At 41.3% G+C, this 24,274-nt stretch overlaps 1 protein-coding gene across 2 annotated transcripts in view; it reads left to right on the top strand.

The window, feature by feature from the left end:
* ELMO1 (engulfment and cell motility 1) overlaps positions 1–24,274 on the top strand; it is a 241,407-nt gene that overhangs the window by 43,368 nt on the left and 173,765 nt on the right. Inside the window, exons 6-10 of one of the 2 annotated variants that reach the window (XM_026040820.1) lie at positions 6,939–6,974; positions 14,115–14,214; positions 18,826–18,977; positions 19,807–19,885; positions 23,233–23,283. In XM_026040820.1, the coding sequence (XP_025896605.1) occupies positions 6,939–6,974; positions 14,115–14,214; positions 18,826–18,977; positions 19,807–19,885; positions 23,233–23,283 (418 nt within the window). The remainder of the gene's footprint in view (positions 1–6,938; positions 6,975–14,114; positions 14,215–18,825; positions 18,978–19,806; positions 19,886–23,232; positions 23,284–24,274) is intronic. The other variant, XM_026040821.1, reaches the window with a different exon arrangement.

Genomic DNA, 24,274 nt, shown 5'->3' with positions numbered 1-24,274 from the left:
TAATTGGCAGAATCAGTGTTTCTGCTACTTGTCATTTAACTAAAAGCATCCAGTGCTTCCAGGAAAGCTGAGACTATGCTGAGCCTAACTGTCTAATAACCAAAATTGTTTCTGCTGCTGTTGCGAGCAGGGAGTTTTTGGAGACCTGTTTAATGGATGTAACTGTGCTGAGTACCTTTATTGAACACAGCAGTGTCGCAGGAGCAGGCTAGGAGCTACTTTGGAGACATGGTTGCAGCTAGCCTGGTTTTAAATTTCAGGAGTGTATAATTGCTTAGTGCACAGATTAGAGAGAGAGAAAGTTTACTTCAAATTCAGATGTTTTTTAAATTTTGTGTTCTTCTCATTGGAAGTTAGTAAGTATAACTAGATCAGATTCATATGAATTTATTTCTGCATAAATGCTTGTGCTTTTTTTTTTTTTTTTTTTTTTTTTTTTTTTTTTTTTTGACTTTACAACTTACCAGGAGCCTTCCATTGCATGCAGGCAGTTGTGGAGCTGGCTGCTGTACAGCTGGAAGCCTGCGAGACAGCAGTTGTGTGAGCATTAAGTACAAATTGTATTGTTTGGTGAAACTCTAGCTTTTGGCTTGCCCTTATGGAGATAATGTTGTAAAGCAGCCCAGTGGAAAAACAAAAAAAAAAAGATTAGTTTGGAATTCTTCCGACTTTAACAGGCTTTTTGGGACGGTTGCTCACGTACCTRCTAGCAGTTTTTTTCCATCCAGTGTGAGTGTTTCAGCACTGCTGTCAAAAGGCTTAAACAGCCCTCGCTCCTAGACATTGTTCCTGTCCTGCTTCATCCCAGGAGATATTCTAATGCTGTTTGTAGGAAACTGAGTTGGAAAGTTGATCTATATTATTATAAATTACAATAATGCGTGTTTTAATGGAGTATTAACCCCATTAAAGTCACTTTATTGTCAATTATAACATCCCAGTTCAGTTTCATGATCAAGCTCAGTATTGGCCCAGGAAACACTTGTACAGACACAACTGACCATATAAAAAGAAAAGGAGTTTCCATGGGGTGAACAGTGCTAATCTGAAAGACCTTTACTCTGACCTAAATACTCATCCTTCTCACCCTTCCCAGCTACTGTCTGTGCAGCCCCTCCTGCCTCTCTTGGCCAGCTCTGCTGCTCGTCTGACTCCGCAGTGAGCCAACACAGTTTGCAAATGCAGCAGAACATGAGCCAGCCAGTGCAGAAGGCAGGTTGGAAAAAGAACAAATTGGGCAGCAGTGGCCTCTTAGACAGGCCCAGCCGCTCCTGCGAATCTTCACCTGAAACCAGGGATTACTGAGCCCGACACCACTGCCAAGATGAATTCTCGTCCAGCAGAGGCCTTGTGTGAGCTTCATTTCTTAGCGCTTCTGTAACGTCGGGAGCKTGTGGCTGCTGCCTCGCTCAGCCAAAGGAGGAGAGGCAAGAATCCAAAATAYCTTTATGGAGTTAGGTGATCCCCTTCATTCCAGTGTGGAGATGGCAAGGGCAGGAGGGGGAAATAGGAGTTGCAGCACCATCTTTCATAGAAGGAATGGAATTTCTATTTCATAAGAATTCCGTAAAGCAGGAAAGTTTTTCTGTGATTGCTCCTTTGGATTTGTTTGCCCCACCAATCCTTAGGCTTGGATCTCCCCCACCCCCTCTTACTCCTGTATTTTTGACTGTGGTCGTATAGTTAGYATACAGTGTGTATTTTAGATCAAGCACAATCTGAAGAATGAGACATCGAAGATCCCATCTTCAAAAGGTAGATGGAGGGTGTTGTTCCCTCCTGAATTCTTTCCATCTTTATATGCCTTTATTAGGGTTGTTTTTCTTATTTTGCCTGTACTTAAAAATATTATCATTTAGATGATCCCTGCTAACTGTTGATATCAACACCCTGTCGACCTGGGCAGGGAGGGAGGTAGAAGACATTTGACAGTTCTACTATTTTTTTTCTTTTGGTCTTCTTTGTTTTGTTTGGCAAACACAGGATAAACAGAGAAAACCCTACAGTGAATTCATATTGCCAGATATTCTTCAGAGGAGCAAGTGTTTGACCAAAAGAAAACTTTTTCTTTTTTTAACTCTAGACAAAAATGTAATATTTTAGGAAACTGGAAAAATAAGGAGAAAAGCTTAAAATCTCCACTTGGCAACTTTCTAGAGTGCTTTTGTCTCCAGGGCTGAGGGCTGGTGTGGTGGCTGTGAGGAGTGGGAGTGCTGATATGCTTTTTACTTCATTTTGCAGATTTCCTCAAAATAATTTATTTCAAAACGTGGCCTGAGGGCTTCCCAGACTCGGTTTCTTTGTCGTGGCTACACCTGATGCACAGCAGTGCATTTCTGGAGTCTGGTTTTGTCCTAAATGCTGATGCTTCCAAGAAGCCATCCTGCAGTCTAGCAGAAAGTACCACGATGGTCAAAAGAGATGAAACCAAATAGTGAAWTGATCACTAGAAGTGTTTCTAATTTACGAATGGATTATTTTCTTCATTTCTAAATGCTGTCTGTTATCTAGAATGTGGAGGTTCCCTAGCTAAACGCAGATTTATTGTGGCTAGCAGCTTGTTTATCCATCGTCTAGGCAGTTTTCCTGTTACTCACAAGAGGACGTTTTTGTGAGTATTTTCCATTTTTGCTAACAGTGATCTTCTCCAGGGCCATAATGCATGAAGACCTTTTATCCTCAGAGGTATTTTTATCTGACATGGCCTGCATTTGAATTGTGCAGAGTCAGAAACACTGATTGCAGTGAGTGATGGGACTACCTTAGCTCTTGGCATTGCTGTCTCTAGTGGGTTGTCACTGACTTCCAAAAAGAGACACAATTTTTCTGAGTTCAGTGCAAACAAGCCATTATTGTGCATTGCATGTCATCCTGGCTGTGGTTGAAGTTTAGGACATTTTTGGTCCTTGTACAGCTATTTTAGCATACGAACAGAAGAGAGAAGATCCAGTAGGATCCTTGCTAAACTTGTCTCTGCTGGAAGCTGGTCTTGATGTAATCTGCAATGCACTTTGAGCAAATGTGAAACTTGTGTGGCTTGAGGAAGTCCAAGCCTTCTTGGGATTTGGCCAAATATATGTCACAAAGTTCCTTTGAGGCCAAACAGGGAACATATTGTGGTAGCAGAATGTCTAAACCAGTAACTTGTCATTATTGTTTATTTTACATTATGTTGACACTTGTTTTGAAATTCCTCTCTGTGTAGAAATTGCCGTCTGTATTTTATGGCTTTCACCACTATATTTCAGCCTCTCACAAACGTGAGTTAATTTAGCCTCCAAATATTTGGGTTTTATACCCGTGGTTTTATTCTCATCCATGCAAGTGCAATTATTGGATGTCTTGTTTCTTAAAAATAAATAAATAAATAAATGTAAATATCTAGCTTATTTGGCAGTGTTGCTATTAGTAAGATCTTCAGCATTTTTGACCGTATCTGTGGTGACTCACCCAAGACGTGTTTTACAGAACTGTCTGCTTGCTACCGCAGCAYCAGCTCTCTAGAAGGAACAACAGTTGTATATATAGAAAGAGGGAAAATTGGTGGAGGTGGCAGACTGTGCTTGTTCCTTTGCAGGCTGGCACGCGGGAAGAGTGAGCTTGGCAGCTCTCGGGCTGTGTCAGCTTAGCCGGGTGCTCTGTGGAGGGATCTCAACAGCGATACCTGCTCATGCCACGTAACCCTGCAGCAGCTTGTAGACTGGATTCTGTGAATTAAAGTACTTCTTTAGTAACAGCCTGCTGCTGTTTGGTGGTAAAAGTTGCCTGTACTTACCCTGTACAACCTCACTGCAGCATTTTGAAGCCTTTGGTTGCTGTCCTTGTCACGCTTAACAAAAGCAACAGCGATTAATGGAAAATCTCTGCTCAAATACAAGGCGAGTCAAGATTTGCTGCTTTTCCTCAGCTTCATCCAGTGTCTAGTGATTTCAATTATTTATCCATACTATGCAGTRTAAAAGGAAATGCCGATTTTTAGATATTTTCTGACCTTGGGTTACATAATTGCCAGTTAACTCAAGGTAGTTAAGAGTCCTCTGAATGCTGGGGAAGTTACTGCCTTACTGCTTTGTTCTAGAATTCAGATATTCGCTCTTTAATCCCTGGGTTCAGCCTTGGGAAAAAAATCACCTGTTTATGGCCTGTTGTGAGAGATCTCTGGCAAAACTGAGCCTGCCCTTTGAAGTGCTCGTTTGCACACACCACTCTGGTCTCTTTGATGTTAGATGGAGGCAGCACCGATTCGCAGTTCGCTTGCTGCTTAACCAAAACCAGTACCCGGATGAAAAGCAGCTGTTTGAAAAGCTGGGTTCAGAAATGATGTAAATTTTTGCTGGTGCTTTATGGTAAAGGCCGTTGCTTGGATCTACACATGCTTGTTGGGAGATGACAAAACTCATTTGCTCTTGTAAGAAATACCGTTTAGCAGCAAGGAGCACTGTAGCACTGTTTTGGCAGAAGCACTGGAGGGACGAGTTGGGATCTCCTACTGTGGGAAATGCTTTGAACTTTTTGGCTTCTAAAGCCATGTTAAGGGTGATTATTTCCCCTTCTCAAGCTGTCTCATGCATTGTGATCCCTTGGTTTCCTTGTCATTGCTGGGTATCTAGTTAGTTGTAGGAGCAAAGAGCAAAGCCACAATATGCAACAAAAAGGTCCTGCTGCTTTTCTAATTGTGGCCAGGCTGATGCCCATCCTGTCCCCTCTGTATCTTCAGAAGCCACAGCTAGTGCTTTAAAATGGTTTCAAATCCCTGCCGCTTGCCGAGGTCTGTGCGGCTTCTCCCCGGTGGATACCGAGGCCGGCCCCAGCGCTGCCCTCCCCGAGGCTGCTCCTTCCGGCTGCCGGGGCCTCCCTCTGCCCCATCTGACAGCAGTGACTTTCCGTGAGGGAGCCTTTCCACTGGAAAGAAGGAATTGTCAAGCCGCAGGAAGAGGTGTGACACGTGGAACGTCATTTACAGGGATGTGAAGCTGAGAGCTGTTCCCTCAGTAGATAAGAATGGCCAGGGATTTTAGCAGTTTCAAAACRGATCTAAACATAGCCCTGCTGAAAGCCTTGCGAAGATGCCAATCTTTTTGATGGAACAGGAATCTCGAGGGGATGTTCACTTTGCATTCCTCCCTCTGAAGCTCCTCTCCGTGGTTGAAATAGCAGCCATATGGAAAGGGGAATACGCRCTCTCGTGTGTATGCAAATCCTGTGTGTTGGGCCTGGGAAAAGAGGCACTTTAATGTGAAATGAGATACAAGTGTCACGCAGGCTGTGTAGAAAGCTCTGTGTTGCTTTCCATGCAGAAACAGCATGGAAATTGCAAGGTAGAAGGAGTTCTTGCTGTACCAAAAATGTAAAAAAAAAAATAAAAAAAATCTAACCTGTGACATTTGGGAATTCCGAGGTCGGGCTTGGATCAGCTATTGGAGAGGCTGGAGGCCTGGAGCTCCTGTGGGCTGAACAGCAAAATCAAAGGGGTCAGTATGGGAGAAGAGGAGAGGAGGAAAGAGGGACCTGCCTGTTTTCCCTTGAGGCAGTGGTTTGTTCCATGTGGAGGTGCAGCCGGAGAAACCCGTGTCAGGCAGATTTGGGAGACCCAGCAGGGGTTAAGTAACAGAGTCAGCTTTTTTTCCCCCTAACTTTAAGTGATGTTTTTTAAAAGTTACTTATTTATCTTGGATGCCATTGTCATCATTCAGTCTCTTCACTTCAGCTTTCTTAGCAGCACAATCAGCAGTTCTGCAGCTGGTTATTAGTGGGAGGATGATTGCAAATAATGATCAATGGACTGCAGCTTTCAGATGCTCTTATTTCCCCCTATTCCCCTTAATATTTGGCTTCCTGTTTCCTCAATATAGTAACAAGACTCTGTAGCTTTTAATTTACTGATGACCATGGCCAGTACTGCATATCTTGGGGAGAAATGCAGGAGAAAATGGAAGTCCCATGGCTGTGGTACCTTAAATCTCTTTCCACAAGTAGGCTAGGTTAGGTGTGTGGCTTGGCTCTTAAAGTCCAAATCAATAAGTACCTTCTTTTCAGCTGCTCATTATCTTTCTCAAGAAGGTTGGGTCAGCCCTTGGGCCTGGGCATGCCCATGGGTGTGAGTTTAAGAGCCCCTGGGCTAGTGGCTGAGTTCACACATCTTGTTGGAAGAAGACTGCACAGTCACAGGCTGTGGAACTGTGTGAGGTGCCTTGGAGCCATTGAGTAAATGYAACGTGGTGGTTAAAAAGCCAGGATGAAATTCTTTAGCTCCCTTTGAAGTCAATGGAAAACTTGTCACTGTCTTGCAAAGGTCAGGATTTGGGTCTGTGCTGGTCACAGCTAAACAAGAACTTTCAGCTGCGCTGACAACTCTGACATCAGTATTAGTGATGGAGGCTGGGACTAAAGAAAGGACTTTGTCAGACGATGACCACATGTCGTAGCAACGGRACAGCAAACACTTAATGTGTAAACCTTGTATTTATTTATTTTACCAAAGGCTACTTCTATGCAAAACCTTACTAACCTAGATACCTGAGAACTCTTAATGATTAAGAAAAACAGATTTTAGAAAAATCTGTATTTGTTTTTTCCTCTGTTAACTTTTTCTTCTGCTTTTTTTTTTTCCTAATAGAAATTAAAATGAGAATTTAAAGCAGCATATGTATTTGAGATGAATTTTAAATGTATTTTCTTCTACCAGATACTGAATTGTTTTCTTTCAGAGAAGATTGTTAGCAAATTGCTGCCTTTTATTGTGTGTCTGTAGTGGGATTTTATGAATCAAGTATGATGTGTATGTGTTTATATATGTGTATGTATATATATGTGTGTGTATGTGTGTGTGTATGTGTAAGTAGTACAGGTGTTTTATGTGTGTGTGTTTGTATATTTAAGTAAGTAGTACAGATGTTTTAAAGTGTATCTCCTCACGTGGAAGTTTTTAAATTTTGCAGACGATATCAGAAATTGCAGAAGATAATGAAGCCCTGGTAAGAACCTGATTGGATCATCACCCTGTACGCTTTCCTCTTCTTTTTGCATGACTGACTTCAGGTCCTTGCACTAATCTTCTAGTATAAATACATTTGTGCTTATTCATTCAGCCAATCTTCAAGCTCTGTTTCCTGCTCTTTGATACCTGTTAAAATTTTCTAATGGAGCCTTTTCTGCTTTGCTTGTGGAATGCGTGCTTCATTTCTGTAGCTGCTGCAGGGGCTTCTAATATTTCCTACGTAAGGCTTTTTACCAACTTGAGCAAGTAAATCATTTCCCTGCCTTCCCCATCTCCCCTCTCCTTAAATCTCTCTTGGCTCACGTGATTGATTGTAGGCAGTTTTAACTGTTGATGTTAGTGGCATAACGGTAAGAATCATCACGCCAATTTGAATTCTTACTATTTGCTGCTCCCAATTAATGCTAATGGTTTTTGAAAAGTGCATAAGGGAAGACTGCTGTGTAGTGGCAGGAAGTTTTGGGGTGTGCTTATTGCCCGCATGGGTATTGCCCTTCTGTGTGCCTGAAGCCAGGCACACGCTTTGTGGGCTCTGCTAAATTGAGACCCCAAGAGGGGGTCTCAATTCGAATCTCTTGACTGGCTTGCAAATCTGAGATGTCAAGTATAGCTAAAAACCAAAGGAGCAAAAGAATAATTCATCAATTAACCGTGCATCCGTCACTCCCAGAGCCTGATGTGACTTAGCATGCAGGGAGTGCAGCTCCCCATCGGAACACGTGCTAAATCTTGCTTTCACAAAGCTGCTCTAAACAGAGATTGGAAACACGTATCATTAAATCATTGTCTAATAGATAAAATAAAACAGTAAGAGGAAATTTGGCAGGAAGATTCAATCCTCTCTATTCCCTTTCTTCATCTAACACAAATCAAATGGCGTCTTAATAGAGAAGTTTAGATTTTGAGGAAGATGTTTAAAATGTCATGAAGCTTTATGAATCTTTGGCAGCATCACCCCTGTCAATTTGTGTCCTGTGAACTGAAAATTCCCACCCCTCACTGTTATGAAAATATGCGCTGTTGCATTTGTGGAAGAGCAGCTCAACTCCCTGCATTGTACTCTGCTCTGCTTCCAAATTCTTTTCTCCCATAGGCCTCTTCACATGAAATTATGTGATTATCCTCTGAACAGTTCACGAGAGGTCTAAGGGACTGACTGATAGTTGCATTGTACTCTGGCTTTGGGAGCTGGTAATACTGCTCTGGGTTCATTTTTTGCACAGTTGTCCCGCTTACTCATGGAAGCAAGACCTTTAAGAGGATTCCTATGGATAGATGTAGACCACAACATATCTGTGGATGCAGTTATGACCAAAGTTTATTCTAACATTAGATGTTAAATCCTACCTCTATAAGCCTCACTTTGCAGGGGAATACACATGTAATGCTATGATTTTCATCRGCAGCCTGTGAAATAATACAGTTACAGCAACAGAAGTTCTTGAGTTTGGTGCTTGGGCCAGGGGAGATGCTAGAGCCGTTTGTTTGGGCACGAACCCAGTAGTATGAGAACTTGTTTTGTTCCTTCATTTTRAAGGTGAAATAGATAAGGTAATGCTGTATGCCTGTAGTTACCTCATGTCCCAACTATTTTTCGTAAATTATGCTGAACAAGTACATTAAAAGGAGGAGGCACAATGAAATGGGAACTGTAAAAATAAATATGCAATTTGATGTAACAAAAAAAGATTTWAAAAAGTAAGATAGCAAATCTCTTGACTTGTGCAGCCTCTGCTTCCTGCATTCATGACTAGTTACTTTAGAGAAACTAAATACTGGTTGAGAAAAAGTCTCTTTGGATTTATAAAATGGAATATTATTTCCTAATGTGCTAAGGCTTAATTTTATCTCTGGTAGCTTGTGCATGCTAGCCTGGAGAAGCTGCCTCAGTTAAAAGCTGACTTGCACAGCGAAAGCTCGTCTAAAAACTTTCTCACATAAAGGGATTTTTTTCTCCTAAAATGTGAGTTTCTTTTTCCATATGTCTTTTCAGTTTTATTGGTTCCCATTTTATTTTCAAAGCACATTGGCTAATACTTGGATTCAAAAAATAAATGAAAAATATTTTCCTGTGAAACAGCTCTATCAACTGACCTTTGCATTGCAGTGTTGAATTGTAGTCTAACTACACTGATTTGAGAGTGTGTTTGTTTTTTCCTAGTATTTTAAAGGCTTGTCTATTCAGGAAAATTGCCATGAAGTAATCAAAAATATGAATTTAAAAGATGGGAGAAAAAGAGAATGAATAATTCTCATGACACCTTCATGAAGAACCGGTGCATAATGGCTCCTTTGGGCTGCTTCCCCTCATAGACAAATGCTTAACTTACCTAAAAGTGGGTTATCATGCCCCATAATAAGAGTCTCAGCACCTTGATTTATTGAAGAATAACCGCTGCACTGTTTTAAATTTGTGGCCTGTTTTACCTGGAATTACTTGTCAAGCACAGAGAAGCCCTGACACGGAGGTGCCAGAGCCGTTCTGGGTCCTTGGAAAGCCGGTGGTTTGAGCTTGGTCACGCTGATCTCCTGTAATGGTCCCAGCAAAACTGGGCCACAAAGGAATAGGTCAGTGGTGCTTGGCCGGATGCAAAAAATCATCGGTGCCCGTTGCAGTGTAGCAGTTAAATGCATTTTCTGTAATCACCCCGAGAAACAGAGACAACCGCCTTGCARGTTGTTCCGTCATTTTCAGCTGTGCAGAACAAGAACTGAGCAAGTTTGAATGGCTCCTTGTCTAATTTGGCAGTACCTTACCCTCACCCTTAGCAAGGTTACAGGAAAAAGCAGAGCAGCAAAGAAATCATAGCAGTAAAAGAGGTGCTGTATGCTGTTTGCACTTGCAAAGCATCCATCATCATCCGACCTCCCCACAGGCACCGTTAGGTTCTTACTCTCCTCGCTCTTCCAGAGCTCGCGTCCTCTGAGATAAATTCTGCTCCCCTGTTCACAGTTATCCATGGCTGTTCATCCTTGTGCCAACTTAGGAAGCTGTTTTTCCTCTTTGGTGTTCATGTGAGTTACGTGAGGCCCTTTTCACTGCCTAGTTTAGGCAGCAAGCACATTTGCTGACTGATGTCTGCTCCTCCGTGCTTACAGTTATTTCTTTGCGGCCTTCCCTCTGCCCAGCCAGGGATCAGGAGCTCTGGGCCTGCTTGGCCTCGGCGAGATCCTCCATGTGGGGATGTTTTCCTTCTGGCAGCTTGTCCTAGCGGCCCTGGAGCTGTGTGGTGGCCGGGAGAGACGAGCAACAGTTAATTTCCAGTTTCTCTCTCTTCAACTTTTATCAGGACTAACATAAACAATACAAGCCCAGCAAGCTTTGAAAAGCTCCTACTGCTGCCTTCATGACCTAGTGGCAGCTGAGCCTGAGTAATTTGCTTGATTTAAAGAATCATYTGAACAGCTTCATCTTTTTGTGTCATTATACCTCAGCAGCGGTAGTGTTCAGTTCAATATGCGTATAAACATAGTTTGAGGGTTTTCTTTTTTCTCAAAAATTTCTAGGGGATTTGAATGCTCAAGTCCCATTAATTTTAATTTATTTTGATAAGAAAGCCAAATTGCTTTAGGCATCCTTCAGAATATCAGCTGCAGCTCTCTGTATGCATCTGGAGGATTAACTAGCACAGATGATGAAAAGAAGTTTTCTACACGTAGAAATGATACTATGAAGGCAGGTAAGGGATAGGTATGCTGTTCAAGGTCACATGCACATTCACTTTTATTTTTAGAGAAATAAAAAATRACACCAAAATACGTGGGATGCTTTTTTTTCCCTCGTTTCCTAAGATAAGAACTCAGTAAATTCTGAGAAACATAAGCTGACAGGCTTTGACTTGATCTTTCCGTAAAATCCAAAAAAAAGGTAAGGTAGACGTTAAACACAACTGACTAGCTCTTCAGTCCTGCGGGTTTCAGGTGCTGGGAGCCCTGCATCAGGGRCCGGGCGCTGGCGCGGCTGGGGAGGTTTCGGCGCAGGGCTCGGTGCTCGGCAYGAGGCGCCGGGGCCTCCGCGGCCCAAAGCTGCCCTGCCTGGAGCCCTGAGCAGCTTGCTCGACACCATAAATCATTAAAGTGCCAGCACTGGCGAGATAGGGAGCTGCAGTTACACAGTGCGTGGTTTTGATCGCTTTTTTTCTGCCCTGCTGCAATGACACATGTTAAAAAGCCCCTTCATCGGGAATTACCATCAAGTCATTTTGATACTTGCGGGATGGCCGCGCCTCATGCTGTGGAGGAACCTGGAAAGATTCCCCATCATCATTTGGACTTTTTATATAACATAAATAGTTATTCACTGAGATTTTGAGTCCAACAGCACTTGCCACTTATTTTCTAAGATTATTACTTTTATGAATAAGCTTTGATTCTCCTGAAATTCCTAGGATCTGGGCTACCTGGCACTTCCAATGATATAAGTGTGCCCATCTGCATTAAAATGAAATGCTTGGAAGTACAATTGTATTGCTACCTATCTCCATGGGTTTAAAAAACAAATCGAGATTACTCCTCACTTCCAGAAATCCATGAATCCTTATCTTGCTAGTTACGAATCCTTACCTGCTAGTTACCCTGGAGATTGCTTTCRTCTCAGACTGGGCTTTTCCTCAGGCTTTAAGCTTCACTTTTGCAATGCTCCTTCATATATGCATGTGAAGCCATGTGCATATATATCCAGATACAGATATTCCAAACAAATGCATGTGTTTGTGCGTCCCTGGGCGAAGATGCTGTTACACAACCTGCGGAGAGGAGCTGCTGCGCTTGGTGCAGGAGTGACACCTGCTGGGGCCTCCTGAGCCGAGAGGGACCTTGGCCTCCTGCAACCCTTGTGGCATCCCGACAGGTCCTAAAACCAGGCTCATGCGCTTAAGCCAGCCCTCATCACTCTCCTAAGGGGTGGAGGAGGCCGTCTTAATGGGCTGGATTAATCAGGGCTTTCGCGGAGAGGAGCGAATGAGGCTGTGGGATGTACAGGAGTGAAACTAAACGGAGCTAAGGTCGCCGTGCTCTGAAGGAGAGTGTCCACAGGCAGGTGTTGTATAGTTAGAGTAATGCTGCTCCTCTGTGCCCGTTGTGGGATGGCCTTTCATTCGCAGTCGGTCTGCAGAACACCACCAATTTATGTAGTAAATACACATTAACTGAATTTTAAAACAATACTTAAGATTGTTTTATCTCTTATCTTGATTTTTATCTCCCTCAGATTAATTTAGTACTGAAGAGACGTGGTTATCTCCCTTTTAAGTCCATATGAACTATCTTTTTCTATTTTTTTTCTCATGTGATTTGGATGTGATTTGCTATAGCTTCATAAAACAACAGAATTCTGTATATTCAGGAAGGATTCTTACATGACGAAACATGAGAATTTTTTATGAGCATTTAGGAAAAAAAAGGAACTTTTCTCAGGGAAGTTCTTTGGGCATTTGTAAATCACCATTGCATTTGAAAGAAGCGCCTTGGGGTGAGTAAGAGGAGTGGATCTGATACGTGACCTGCAGAATGTCATTGTCTTCTTGTTATGAAATCCTGGCTTCTCCGGAATGCCCATGATGACTTTAAAAAATCTGCTTCAATTCCTAAGAGATTTGCAGTATTAAACAAACAAACAAGCAAAACCCCCCAAATCACGTATATACTAAATAATATAATTCTTTTAAAACTAGGTAGAATTCTGTTAAGACCTGTGTTTTTCTTCTTTGCCTGTAGAGTCTTTTTGTTTTTTCATAAATAACCAAAGATACTGGAAACACCCTTACTTAACTGTGGGTGAGATCATTCCCTCCTTCCCTTTCCTTCCTCCCCTGCAGAGTTAAAGTGGAGGACTTCTTTGGAGTCCCAGTGAGGATGAGCTGCCTTAAAGGACAAGGCCCCTATGCAGCTTTTTTTGATGATGAGTTGCATCCTTTATGGAAGATTAAGTCAAATGCAGTGGCTTTTGGAGTAGCTGCACAGAATCTGTTTTTCAGCCCCTCTCCTCTGTTCCATAGTAAATGCCTCTCATTTGAACGGACATTAGTTTATTTGTGTTGGGCTGATGCAGGATTGTAGGGGCTCAAATTACCCCAAAACCTCTACCATTCACAATCATTTTAACTATGGTTATATTGTTAGACTCAGTCTTTCAACCTGCTGAGCATTATAGTTCTAGTCTGGCAGAGCTCTTTAAGCTTAGCTTTAATTATGTAAGCTGTTGCGTTAAAATCAGTGGGACTATTCATGCCGTTTAGATTGATTGCACGCTTATGCTTGTTAATGGCTTGGTGGCAGAGTGTCTTGCAGGCCTTTTGGCATGCCCGGAGAGGTAATCTGCTGCTTCATTTAGGACTCTGTGCGCTGCCCTTTCTTCTGACTAGTTGCCTCATTGAATGGCTCCATTGAAATCGTTATGGTTGCTGGCTGTTCAGTACCATGACTGTATATAGAAATTAGGCTAATGGTTGAAAACGGATTTAGCATTGAAAACTCCTGTGCAGCCAGTATAGACCATATTACCTACATTGAATTTAAACCTTTTTTGAGTATAGTTGGCCTAATATGGAGATGCACTGAACTCAACTTTACAGGTAACTGTAGAGCATAGCGACCTCCAAACCCAAAGCAACTTGAGCTGCAGTCTTGGTTAAACTGCTGGAACTCTCTTTATATGCTTTACATGGTTGCCTGTAGATAACCTGCATATATACCTCCTTTAAAAGGAATTTATGTTGAAGCATTACCTATTAGAAAACAGATGCTGCATGTAAAATCTCTCTCTTCTGGTCCATTCTTAAAATATATTTGCTTCTTTGTAAGAGAAGGAATAAACAGTCAACTAACTTTCTACTAATCTGGATTAACTAGAGCGGTGGAATTTGGAGTGTCTGATTTCCTTGTGTTGTCCTGGGAATTAATTCTCTTACAAAATTGCTTTCTTTCAGATGACTGTTCTTGATGCCCATGCTAACTTACCTCAGAGCCCGTTTGTCACGCTGCTCTGTTGCTCTCCTGCTACCTCTTAGTCCATATTGGCTTCCTTGCCCTGGCCTTCTAAAAGCTCCCTGCTGCTTTCTGCCCCGAGTCGTTGCCCGCTGCACTGCTGCTAACGTGTCACGACTCCTGTCTCTTGCAGCTTTGGAGATATGTTGTCCTTTACACTGACTGCATTTGTTGAGCTGATGGATCATGGGATTGTATCGTGGGATACATTCTCTGTGGCGTTCATTAAAAAGGTAAATTTGTAACCGACGCTCTGTTTTATACTGGTGTGCTTATCCATGGCTGTGTTTGGGGATGTCTTTTCTTTTCCAGGAATGATATATTTATTTCGTTCAAGTCGCTGTTTGGTCAGAAGTACGAGGACATGGGTTAAAAGTGCTGTTTCAAGTTGTATATGTTTTTAATTGCAGGATCTGGCCCAACTTCTGCCGTGGCCAATGGAAGTGTAAAGGGATCAAATCTGAACGAGGCTTGTTACACAAGAAATTGCTTGCTGGGTTACCATGTGGTCTCCTTGTGCAGATACCATGCAGTTAAAGCAAAAATGAGGATTTTGATTTAATGCAAACTCAAATAAGTAGTACCATATTTCTTGAAACAGAAACAGTACTGAAATATTTTCTCTGAGGGTATGGTAGGACAAGATGTGAGTTAGATTACAATTTGAATTTATTAATCTGAAATCTGCTGAGTTTTACAAAACTGAACATTGCAGTCCTGAATTCTTGCAGTTAAGGACTGTGGTTTTGAAGCAGGATTTTCATCATTTGCAACATTCTCTCTTTTTCCACATATGTAGGGAGATAGACAGATGTAACAGATTCCTGTTGCCCAGAGGTACTCCTAAAAGGCAGAGGTGTAACAGATTCAAGAATTAATTTCTTGTTGCTTTTCATTTGCCATCCTCTTAAACAGTAACATATTGAAATCAAACAGAGGGTTTTAATTTGCCAGAAGTCTCTTTACACAGAATTTTAAAATCAGATTAAAGTCAGAATGTAACTTATGTTAAAATGCATACATATAAGCTTTAAAGATTTATAGTTACTTTTRCAAAATGATAGAAGGAGCAATGATAGGACTGGTATATCCTGCAGAAAAGATCTTTCCACTTTTTAAGAAAATGTGTTGGAGACTTACAGTGCAGAGTTGGTTAGAAGATTGCTACCATCAAACAGAAGAACAAATATACTTTTGTCAGAAGCTGGGAAAAATGTGAAAAGAGAATTAAATTTAAAATTTCAAATTTGGTTATTAAACTTGTTATTTGTAAGAAAAAAAAATATATACAGGTTCAGTGACAGGTCAGATGACAGGATCAGTTAGTGGTGTATCCTGTTTCAAACAGTGTCTGGGAGCAGACATTTAGGAAAAGCATGTAAAAAACAATACTTGTTTTCTGTAGGCAAATGATCTCTTTCAAGTCCCAGCACGTGTTGAAGGATTTTCTGACTTAAAAAGAAGTCAAGAGCCACCAGCAGATATATCTTCTGTGAATTCACCTAGTTTCTTTCTGAGCTGGTTTGTAGTTTTGGCTTCTGCAGCCTCCTTTGGCAGTGATTGCTGCCAGTGTACCGTGACATCACCTGAGGTTTTTGTTGTGGAAGCGCCAATGTGCTGTTTTTAAGGCTGATGGGTAAATAATGAATAAATTTTATCTTCCTGTGGCAAAGAAAGTAATGCATCTGTTTTTTAACTGACTTCATGACATACAAGGTCAGCCGCAGAACGTATTAACAGAATCTTCTAGCAAGTAATAAGTTTATTAAGATACTTGCAAAAATCAGTTGAATTCAGTCTACTTTGGTGATTCAGGTTATTGTTTTCCAACCCTGTCAACATCCATTGCCTGTCTGCCTAAAAAATAAAGAGCTAAAAAAAAAGAGCAGGAAAAAGCACAGGCAAAATATAAGTGCTCAGTATCAGACATCTGGGAGGGTGGAATAGCAGCATCTTCCCGGGGTCTCTGAGCAGGCCAGGGAGGAACCTCATGGGAAGTCACAAAGGACGTTCGGACTGCGCTGCTCTGATACGAAGCTGCGGCTTTGCTCCCTCTTGCTCCCCTCGCCCTGGCTTCTGGCAGGCCTTTCTTGAGGTTGCTGATGGGCTAGTGCAGGTTGTTGGCAGGCTGGATAAGGGAGCTGGAAAGCGTCTGCAAGCTGCAGGGGAGCTCTACAGTCCTGCCTCTGCCCTGCAAGTTTCCCTTCGCGTTGAACGGCAGCCAAATTGGAATGGGAAGTTAGACTGATCTTTTTTTTCCTTGTAACAAATATGTTATGCATATTCTTATGATATGCAAGATTCTATCAATACCTTTTTCCTTCTGACAATGTAGTTTTTTAGGCTGAGCTTTCATAGATTCTTAAAGGATTTAAATGGACARTTCTTAGAAAATGTCAGGGTAATTAGGCTTCAAAATAAAATCACTAGTTTTGGTACTCTCAATGTTAGTCTTTGCAGGAGGAGAAATGCAGGTGTGTAACATTGGTTGAGACATTTAAAAATATCTCAGCATTATTTATATAATTGCTGTTTCATAACTGTGTGATGTAGACTTGTAACCTTGCTATATTGTTTACTCTGCCTTCTAAAATTTGCTGTACAGGAGAAGGGGGTGGCRGCAGGGAAAATCTCTGTCAAAGCTGTCACTAGTTCCTCACTTGAAAMTAAGACTCATTTGAAAAGTTTACTATGCAAAAGGACTTCACAGAGAGCAACACTGCATCAGTYTTTTTTCTGTACCTTTGCAAAATGTAATGTGACATCAAAATGTTCCAGGTGAATGACTAAGAAATATAATAATGGTTCAAGAACAAATCTGTTTCTTTCACCATTTTTCAATTTTTTTTCACTTCTGTGTTTTTTTTTCCCTGTACTTCGGGTGATGCCTGAGAGGAAGACAGCCTAGAAGGTCTGGTTTAGTTTTCTACATGTTTCCTGTGTGCCTTTACATAACTCTTGTTTGAGCACAGAACTCAAGGCAGACCTATAAAGTCTTTTAAGTTTTCCTTAAAAATGATGGGGAGTTTAGCATCCAGCCACTTCTGTTGTAGATGGCCATATATGCCCAGCACAGGTGCTTAAAATTACCAGTATTTTGCTGAGCAAGTGATTTATCCTTAATGAGGATAATTCCTGGCAGGAATATATTATATTCCAGTGAAGCATTTATACTAGCGGGAAGGAGGGAAGTAAATTATGGCAAAAGTGAAGTATTTATGCTGCACAAAGTCCCAATCATACCTGTTAGTGCCCCTGAAGAGGCAAGTAAGAGCGGTCCGATGATGAAGGACACACTGGAGACGCGCAGCGTTCCTGCTGCCCCGCACGTCCCTGCCTGCCTGGTGCCTGCGAGGCGTCTGGAGAGCACTTGGCTCAGTGCGGGAGCAGGGAGGAGCTGCTCTGTGCRTGTGGATGTGCTGCCCGTGTTGTGGCACGTCTGGACATCTGGCAGCCCTGGCTGCAGGACATCAGAAACATCCGCATTATCATTCAAAGAGGTAGGGCAGCCCGATGTTGCTAAATGCTTATCACTTAAAACAGCACAGTGTGTGTGACATCCTGATGTAAATGTTCTCTGTGATCAGGACTTGCAGGCAACGGAGTTTGAAGGCCWGGCGTGGAAAAGGCTGAGTTGCTCCTCTCCTCCTATTTTCCATTTRTGCATGATTTATTCTTTATTTCTCTGTAAAGGCAGCCTGTTATATTCAGTATAGAGTGTTCCTGTTGAGGTAATGCAAAGCGAGTAGCAGAACAAGCGACAGCAATGCAATAAATTAGAGGATAAATCTTTCCCTTTTGCCTCATAGTCTCCAACCAAAATTACAAAAAAAAAAAGGTGTTTTGCTGTTTCAGCACTCTTCAGAATGTCACAAAAAGTGAAAAATAATGTCTCTGGGCATACGCTAATATTTAGCTGTGAGTTTTGCTGGGTAGCTTTTCCAAGCATAGGGCACGACTTTCCTCCAGGAGGCAAAAAGGTTCCAAGTGAGCTCCCAGAATCAGAAACAGTGTAATCACATCAATAGCTTGTAGCATGGCTACTTAGGAGAGTCACAAGCTTGGTGTCTTTCTAAAAGAAGGCATCAAACTCTGTATTTACATTTAGTTACTTGCCTGCAAAGAGAAAATACTGATCTATGGGGTATTTGTTTCTGCTACTTCAGGTGATGTTGTGTTCAAGTGTGCTGATAGCAGCCCATTCAAGAAAGCCACCATTCAGGTGGTTCTTGCTTCCTCCGGCTGCAGAAGACAGGCTTCTTTCAGGGAAGCTGGGCCAACAGCAGGGGCTGCAGGGCTTGCACAGCTGTGGTGGTCCAGCAGACCTGGGCGTGCAGGCCACTGCCATGCTGCAGAAGCTCCCTGCAGCCCTGGRTCCTCTTAGTGAGACATTTGTTCATGGGGCTTTCAGGAAAAGCAAAGCTTAGCGAAGAAATGAACAGCTAGAAGGAGAGCCTCCACTCTCTAAAGACTTGCAGAGCTGGTTGGRCTGGTAATTGATTATCAACTGAGTTATAATTTGTAACCTGGAAATATAAACTTTGTAGTTCTTTCATGTTCATTTATCTTGTGCACAGTAACTTGAAGTTGAAGCAGGTATTTTGCTGGTATAAATATTAATATAATTCTACACTGATTCAAGCCAGCTGAAGCATCTGCCATTGTGTCCTTTGAAGGAATACGCAGCCAGATTTTTTGTTTATTTTCAGGTATTCGCTGATGTCTGAGACATGCACAGGATGACCTCATTTCTAGTGCCTTTCTGTGTCATCTTCACGGTTTTCTCTCTCCGTTTCCTCAAACTCATAACAAGATGTAAGTTCTCCACATGTTTCCATTTGTAGATAGCAAGCTACGTGAACAAGTTTGCCTCGGACATCTCTATCTTGCAACGGTCACTAGCGATCCTGGAATCGATGGTGCTCAATAGCCATGACCTGTACCAGAAGGTGGCCCAGGAGATCACCATTGGGCAGCTAATCCCACACCTCCAAGGGTGAGTGTGTTCAGCTGCATCCTGAGGTGGTGGGAATTTTTCCCCCAAATAAGCACAGTATTTAAAATAAGAATGGCATAAAGACTAGTAACCTCCTGGCTGCCTTTCACATCCCTAATCTTTGGCTGAGTGACCAGTAACCAGATTTCTGAGGTTGCTCAAAGTTGCTGTTTTTTTTCTGTTGTTGTTTGTTTCTTTTGTGTGTGTGTGGTGGTTTTTTATTTTTATTTTTATTTTTATTTTTATTTTTATTTTTATTTTTATTTTTATTTTTATTTTTATTTTTATTTTTATTTTTATTTTTATTTATTTTTATTTTTTTTAAYAGCAAGGTGCTGCTGTTAACATGCATGRAAGGAAGCTACCTCTTGTAACACAGAGTAGTGTATTGTAAAGTAGTCGTGCTTGCCTCATGGCTGAGGAATTTTACAATGTCTAAAATGCTTTTTATGCAGACATGTTCATCTGCAGAGCACTTGAGGGAAGATTGCCCTCCTCTGCCTTCAGCTGTTGAGCATCTGGCATAAACTGGTGGTCTCTGATCCTGCTGTAGTCAGCAGAGGGCCAAGGCTACTGTTAGGGAGTCGTTCCACCTTTCCTGTTGAACCTGCCTGTGGAACCTTCTGTTTCTCTTCTAAATCATAAATATATAACCTTGACGGTTGGCTTTGACTAATTCCCTACCCTTGGCATAGTTCACAGTAAGTGCAAACAGTCCCTCCACTTGCAGCTGCAACTTGTTTGTCACCTCTGGTTTAGGGCAACTGGAGTGGTTTGGAGAGCTTGCATGCGTACGCTTTTATCTTGTTTATTATTTTGTTCTGAACAGGACAGATCAAGAAATCCAGACTTATACCATTGCTGTAATAAATGCACTTTTCCTTAAAGCACCAGATGACAAGAGGCAGGTAAGTTGTTGGATTTGGTTATAAAACTATATATCTGCAGGAAAAAGTGGATCATGTTCATACCTCAAGCTTTTTCTCTGTTATGTCAGATTGACACTCATTCTGCTTCTGGTTTCACTTTGTTTCATACTGGTGTCATTAGCCTTAATGGAGATATCTCCATTTTGAAGCAGTATTAACAGAGACTAAGCATTCTGCTCAGTTTTTATGGTTCAGTGTAACCTTGCATGAACTCTGTTGACTGTGGCTGGCTGTGGCATTTATTTTACTGAACTCTTTGCCAGCACAGCCTGTAAAACCAGGCTTTATTTTTTTGCTAAATCATTTTCCTCCCTCTTCCCCCTGCCCTCAATTTCTAAATAAAAAAAAAAAGAATTTATTTTGATGGGAATATTTTGCCATGTAAACATTTCATAACTMTCATAACGTAGCATGTAAGTTAACCTAATGCCGGAGATCAGAAACCTTCTCAAAAGGAGATATTCAAGGTTAATAATTGCTATTAAATGAGAACAGAACATGATGTATTATGAGAAAGAGCAGTTTTATACATGTTTATAACATCATTAGTCTGTGTCAGACCAGACTTAGTCATTTATTTACTTAACATTTCCATCGCTAGAAACAGTGTTAATAATTCTTGTGGTGACATATTGCTAGTGTCCTGAACAAGAAGTTGCTAGTTAGTTCAGACTAAGACTTAGATTTATTTAGATTTTTTTTAATGTTGACAATGGTTTAAACAACCACCAAAAACCTAATGGGCCATTCTTTTTCACAACAAATTTTCTATAAGATTCTACAGACAAACTCAAAAGCATGGTTTACTTTCAAATAGACCTTTTTTTCTTTACTTTTTCCTTCTTCCTCCAGTATATTTCTTAGCTATTAAGGCAGAAAGAGACTTAATGAGGAAAAACTGGATTGAAAACTTCAGACTTTTCCAGTTTTGACATAAACCTGTGGTATGTGTTTGCAAGAAAACCAAAGATYTTGTTTTTTACATTTGGAAATATTTGTGTTACCTTGAGTTGTTGCCAAACCTGTGTCCTCATTTGGAGCAGTACAGAGTAGTGCTTGAGCCGTATCAGAGGTTGCGGGGTGATCTCGGGAACAGGTAAGTCCTTGAGCAGTGGGCATGAGCTCGAGCTCCAGAGGGTGACAGTGCCCTGGGGTCTTCCCAGGGAGTGAAGCTCTGTTTTGTAGACACTGTAACCTGCTGTGCTTGTCTAAGACATGGCACAAGGCATTACCAAGCACATCTATTTGCACAGAAGAGTGTGTCCCAGGCAGAACACACGAGAAACGTCTGCCAACCACACTGTGGTTGGCCCAAATGCCAGCCCAAAGCCCTGTGACTCCAGGAGCTTTGACACCCTCTCTGTTGCCTTGCGAGGAGAATACAGCATGATGTGGATGCTGGCACTGCAATTAAGTAAGGGATTAAAATTGATGCTGCACTGTGAATTTCTCTTCCTCCTCTTCCTTCTACTCTGCTTTCTCTGTGTTTTCTTCTTTTAATGAGAATTCATTGATTGCTTTGCTTTCTCTACCACTGTCAAGGCTCAAATCATCCAGAAAGACCTTGATTATTTAAAAGAATGAAAGAAAAAAAAAAGACTTTATGTATCAGAAAAGAGGTGAGAATTTGAGCAAGGAAATGATTCTGTGTGTGCTTAAAGCACTTCGATTTTTTTTGGCAATTGTCTGCATTTTTGCAGAGAGATGTTGCTATGGAAAATGAGGTGGAAAATTTTGTCAGATATTTCTTGTTCATATCTGTTATTACAATACTCACTTTAGAAGAGGTAGCTCAGGGGCTGCTAATGGCTGCATGACTATCTTGGAGACAAAAGTCGATCCCTCTACCCCCCATCCCTCTCAACCATTAACCCAGTAGGTATTGCGAATGCTTGTGCTTCCTGTCACGATTTTTGGTCTAGGGACCAGAAAAGATTTCCTATTAACAGGCACTTAWTGTCCAGGTATAAAAACAAAGTGCTAATTTGATTACCTTCTTCAAAGTGCAAAATAAATTCTTTGCCTTGAGTGCAGGAACAGCTGCCCCCTACTTGTCCCACCGTGCTGGGGTGGCTGTGCTTGGTCAGGGYTGACCTGTTCTCCCTGGCATGTGCCTGATGTCCCCCATGCAGCTCAGCTGGGCCTTTCTGAGAGGGATGAACTGCTGCTGTCACCCGTTCCTCAACCTGCCCTGCCAGCAAAGGCTTGGAAACAAAAGTCGAGTTTCTCCTGTTTTTGGCTTTTTCTTTCTGCTTTGTCCCCTTTCTGCTCATCTGGTGGAAAGGAAAAAGTCAGCACTCATGGTTGCCTCCTGTCTCCAAGCAGAATCATTTCTCTGTGCAAGCAAGTTCTCATCCAAGTATTGCTGCAGTTGCATTGCTTCTGCAGCCTGGCTTCAGTAATGCAGCTCCTTGTGGCTTCAACAGTGCTTAAATGGCAATATTTTACCAAAATATTCAAATGATTAAATTCTGTGTTTTGAAAACAAGGATCTAAAAATAGTTATGTGGGTTTTTGTGTGTTATATAATTGATGCATATGCTAGCATGTGTTCCCATATGTGCACACATTTCTGTATACATGGTAAAGATAATGGGTAATAAGAGTGGGATGTGCAGTGCAGGCCTGGCCGAGGCCACCGGGGCTCTGCTGCCTGGGCAGGATAGAGCATCCCGTCCTGCACAGCACAGTTTGCTGCACATGAGATGAAGGCAGAAGAATGAAGGCAGAAACATATTGTGGTTGCCTTGCATTTAGGTCTGGAAAGAGACGACAGAATTAGTCAACCAACATTAATACTGCTACCAAAATACAGGGAAAAGTGTTACTTGCTGTGGTGAAACAGTAGTGAGCTGGAGGCTCATTTGTTGGCTCAAAGTTAAAGCATTAGGCTTCAAAATAGTTGAAATATCAATGTGCATATGTTCAGTGTAATTTTGTTTAAAAGTCCTGCCTGGCGTATTTGAAGCGCTTCTTTTTCCCCCCCTCCTCCCGTGTGCTTTCCTTTTTTCTTTTTTCTTTTTTTTTTTTTTCCTTTCTTTTCCTTCTTTTTTTCTTTTTTTGAGAGTTCTTTTCTGACTGAATTGTTTCATTGCAATTTTGGGATCACCAAAGTCAGCAACTCATGATACATTTCTCTTTCTTTGCCTTTTTCTCATATCAATCTGAGTTTGTGACATTAAAATTAAAATAGCACATGTATAGCTGACATGCTGTTTCATAAGTTTATAAGAAATATTGGAGAAACTTTTAAATTCAGTGTTCRTTTAAATATGGCATTAAAACATCTACCTCTGGGTAATTTATTATTATTTTAACCAAAACAGGAAATGGCAAACATTTTGGCACAAAAACAGCTTCGTCTCATCATCTTAACTGTAAGTATGCCATTTTCAAGGTTATTTTCCATTAGGAGAGAAAAAAAGCTGACTYGGGTTTTGCTATGAGAAGGGTGGATTTTTTGGTATTTCATTATGTTTTGAAGCTTATGATGCACAGAATAAAGTCTTGCTTATTGAATAAATTCGAAACTTATTATTATGATGTTTTTCCCAGATAACTAAATTATCCTTTCTTCTTTTAAATATAATACTCAATAGAAGAATAGAAGAATAGTAAATCCTCTGTGTTAGGGTTTGGACCCAATGAAAGCCATCCAAACTGCCCAGGGCTTTCAGTCTAGYAAAATGAACTACAATGTTTTTTGGTTCTGGAGCTGACTCTGTGTGTCCTGGTATGGGGTTGCATGTAATTTATGTAGTGTAGAATTGTACAAAGGAAGCGTGAAATTATGAATATAGTATAAAAACTTGCTTCTGATATCCTGAAAAGTAACGGGGATTTTGCCTTTGACCTCAGATTAGATTCAGTCTTCAAAGGAAAGAGCTCTTTAAAAGGGACAAGTTCAGTATCTGTTACAAGATATCAGAGATGCCTTTAAGTATGCATATATATCTTGCTCATCTTTTCAAAAACACTATTTCAAAGGTCAATATACCAAAAAAAAAAAAAAAAAAGGGAACTTATATTTCAGAAGCTATATCTTTGCACTGATTGTGGTCATTAAAATTTAATATAAGCATATGGATAACATTCTGAAGTGTCCATTTACCATCGTAGACTGCTCCAGGTTCTTTCTCCCTTGGAGCTGTACTTTATCAGTTGTTATCTCTCTGATACCCAATGACTTTCCCTTAGATAGGTACAGCTGTATTTAGTGAACTGTGTYTGTTTCCCCTGCAGAATTCCTTGGTATTTGGGGGCAAACCAGAGATTTAGTAGTATCCATCAATTTGGTGTCTGTGTTTTACCTGAGCTAGATAGTTTTGGGTTGAATGTACAGGGCACTGGATTCCAACAGGTTCTAAG

Source organism: Nothoprocta perdicaria, unplaced genomic scaffold (genome assembly GCF_003342845.1).
Source record: "Nothoprocta perdicaria isolate Ctin4 unplaced genomic scaffold, notPer1 scaffold_269, whole genome shotgun sequence".
NCBI classification, from domain to species: Eukaryota; Metazoa; Chordata; class Aves; order Tinamiformes; family Tinamidae; genus Nothoprocta; species Nothoprocta perdicaria.
The sequence above is the reverse complement of the archived record's forward strand: the minus strand, read 5'-3'. Positions and strand labels throughout refer to the sequence as shown.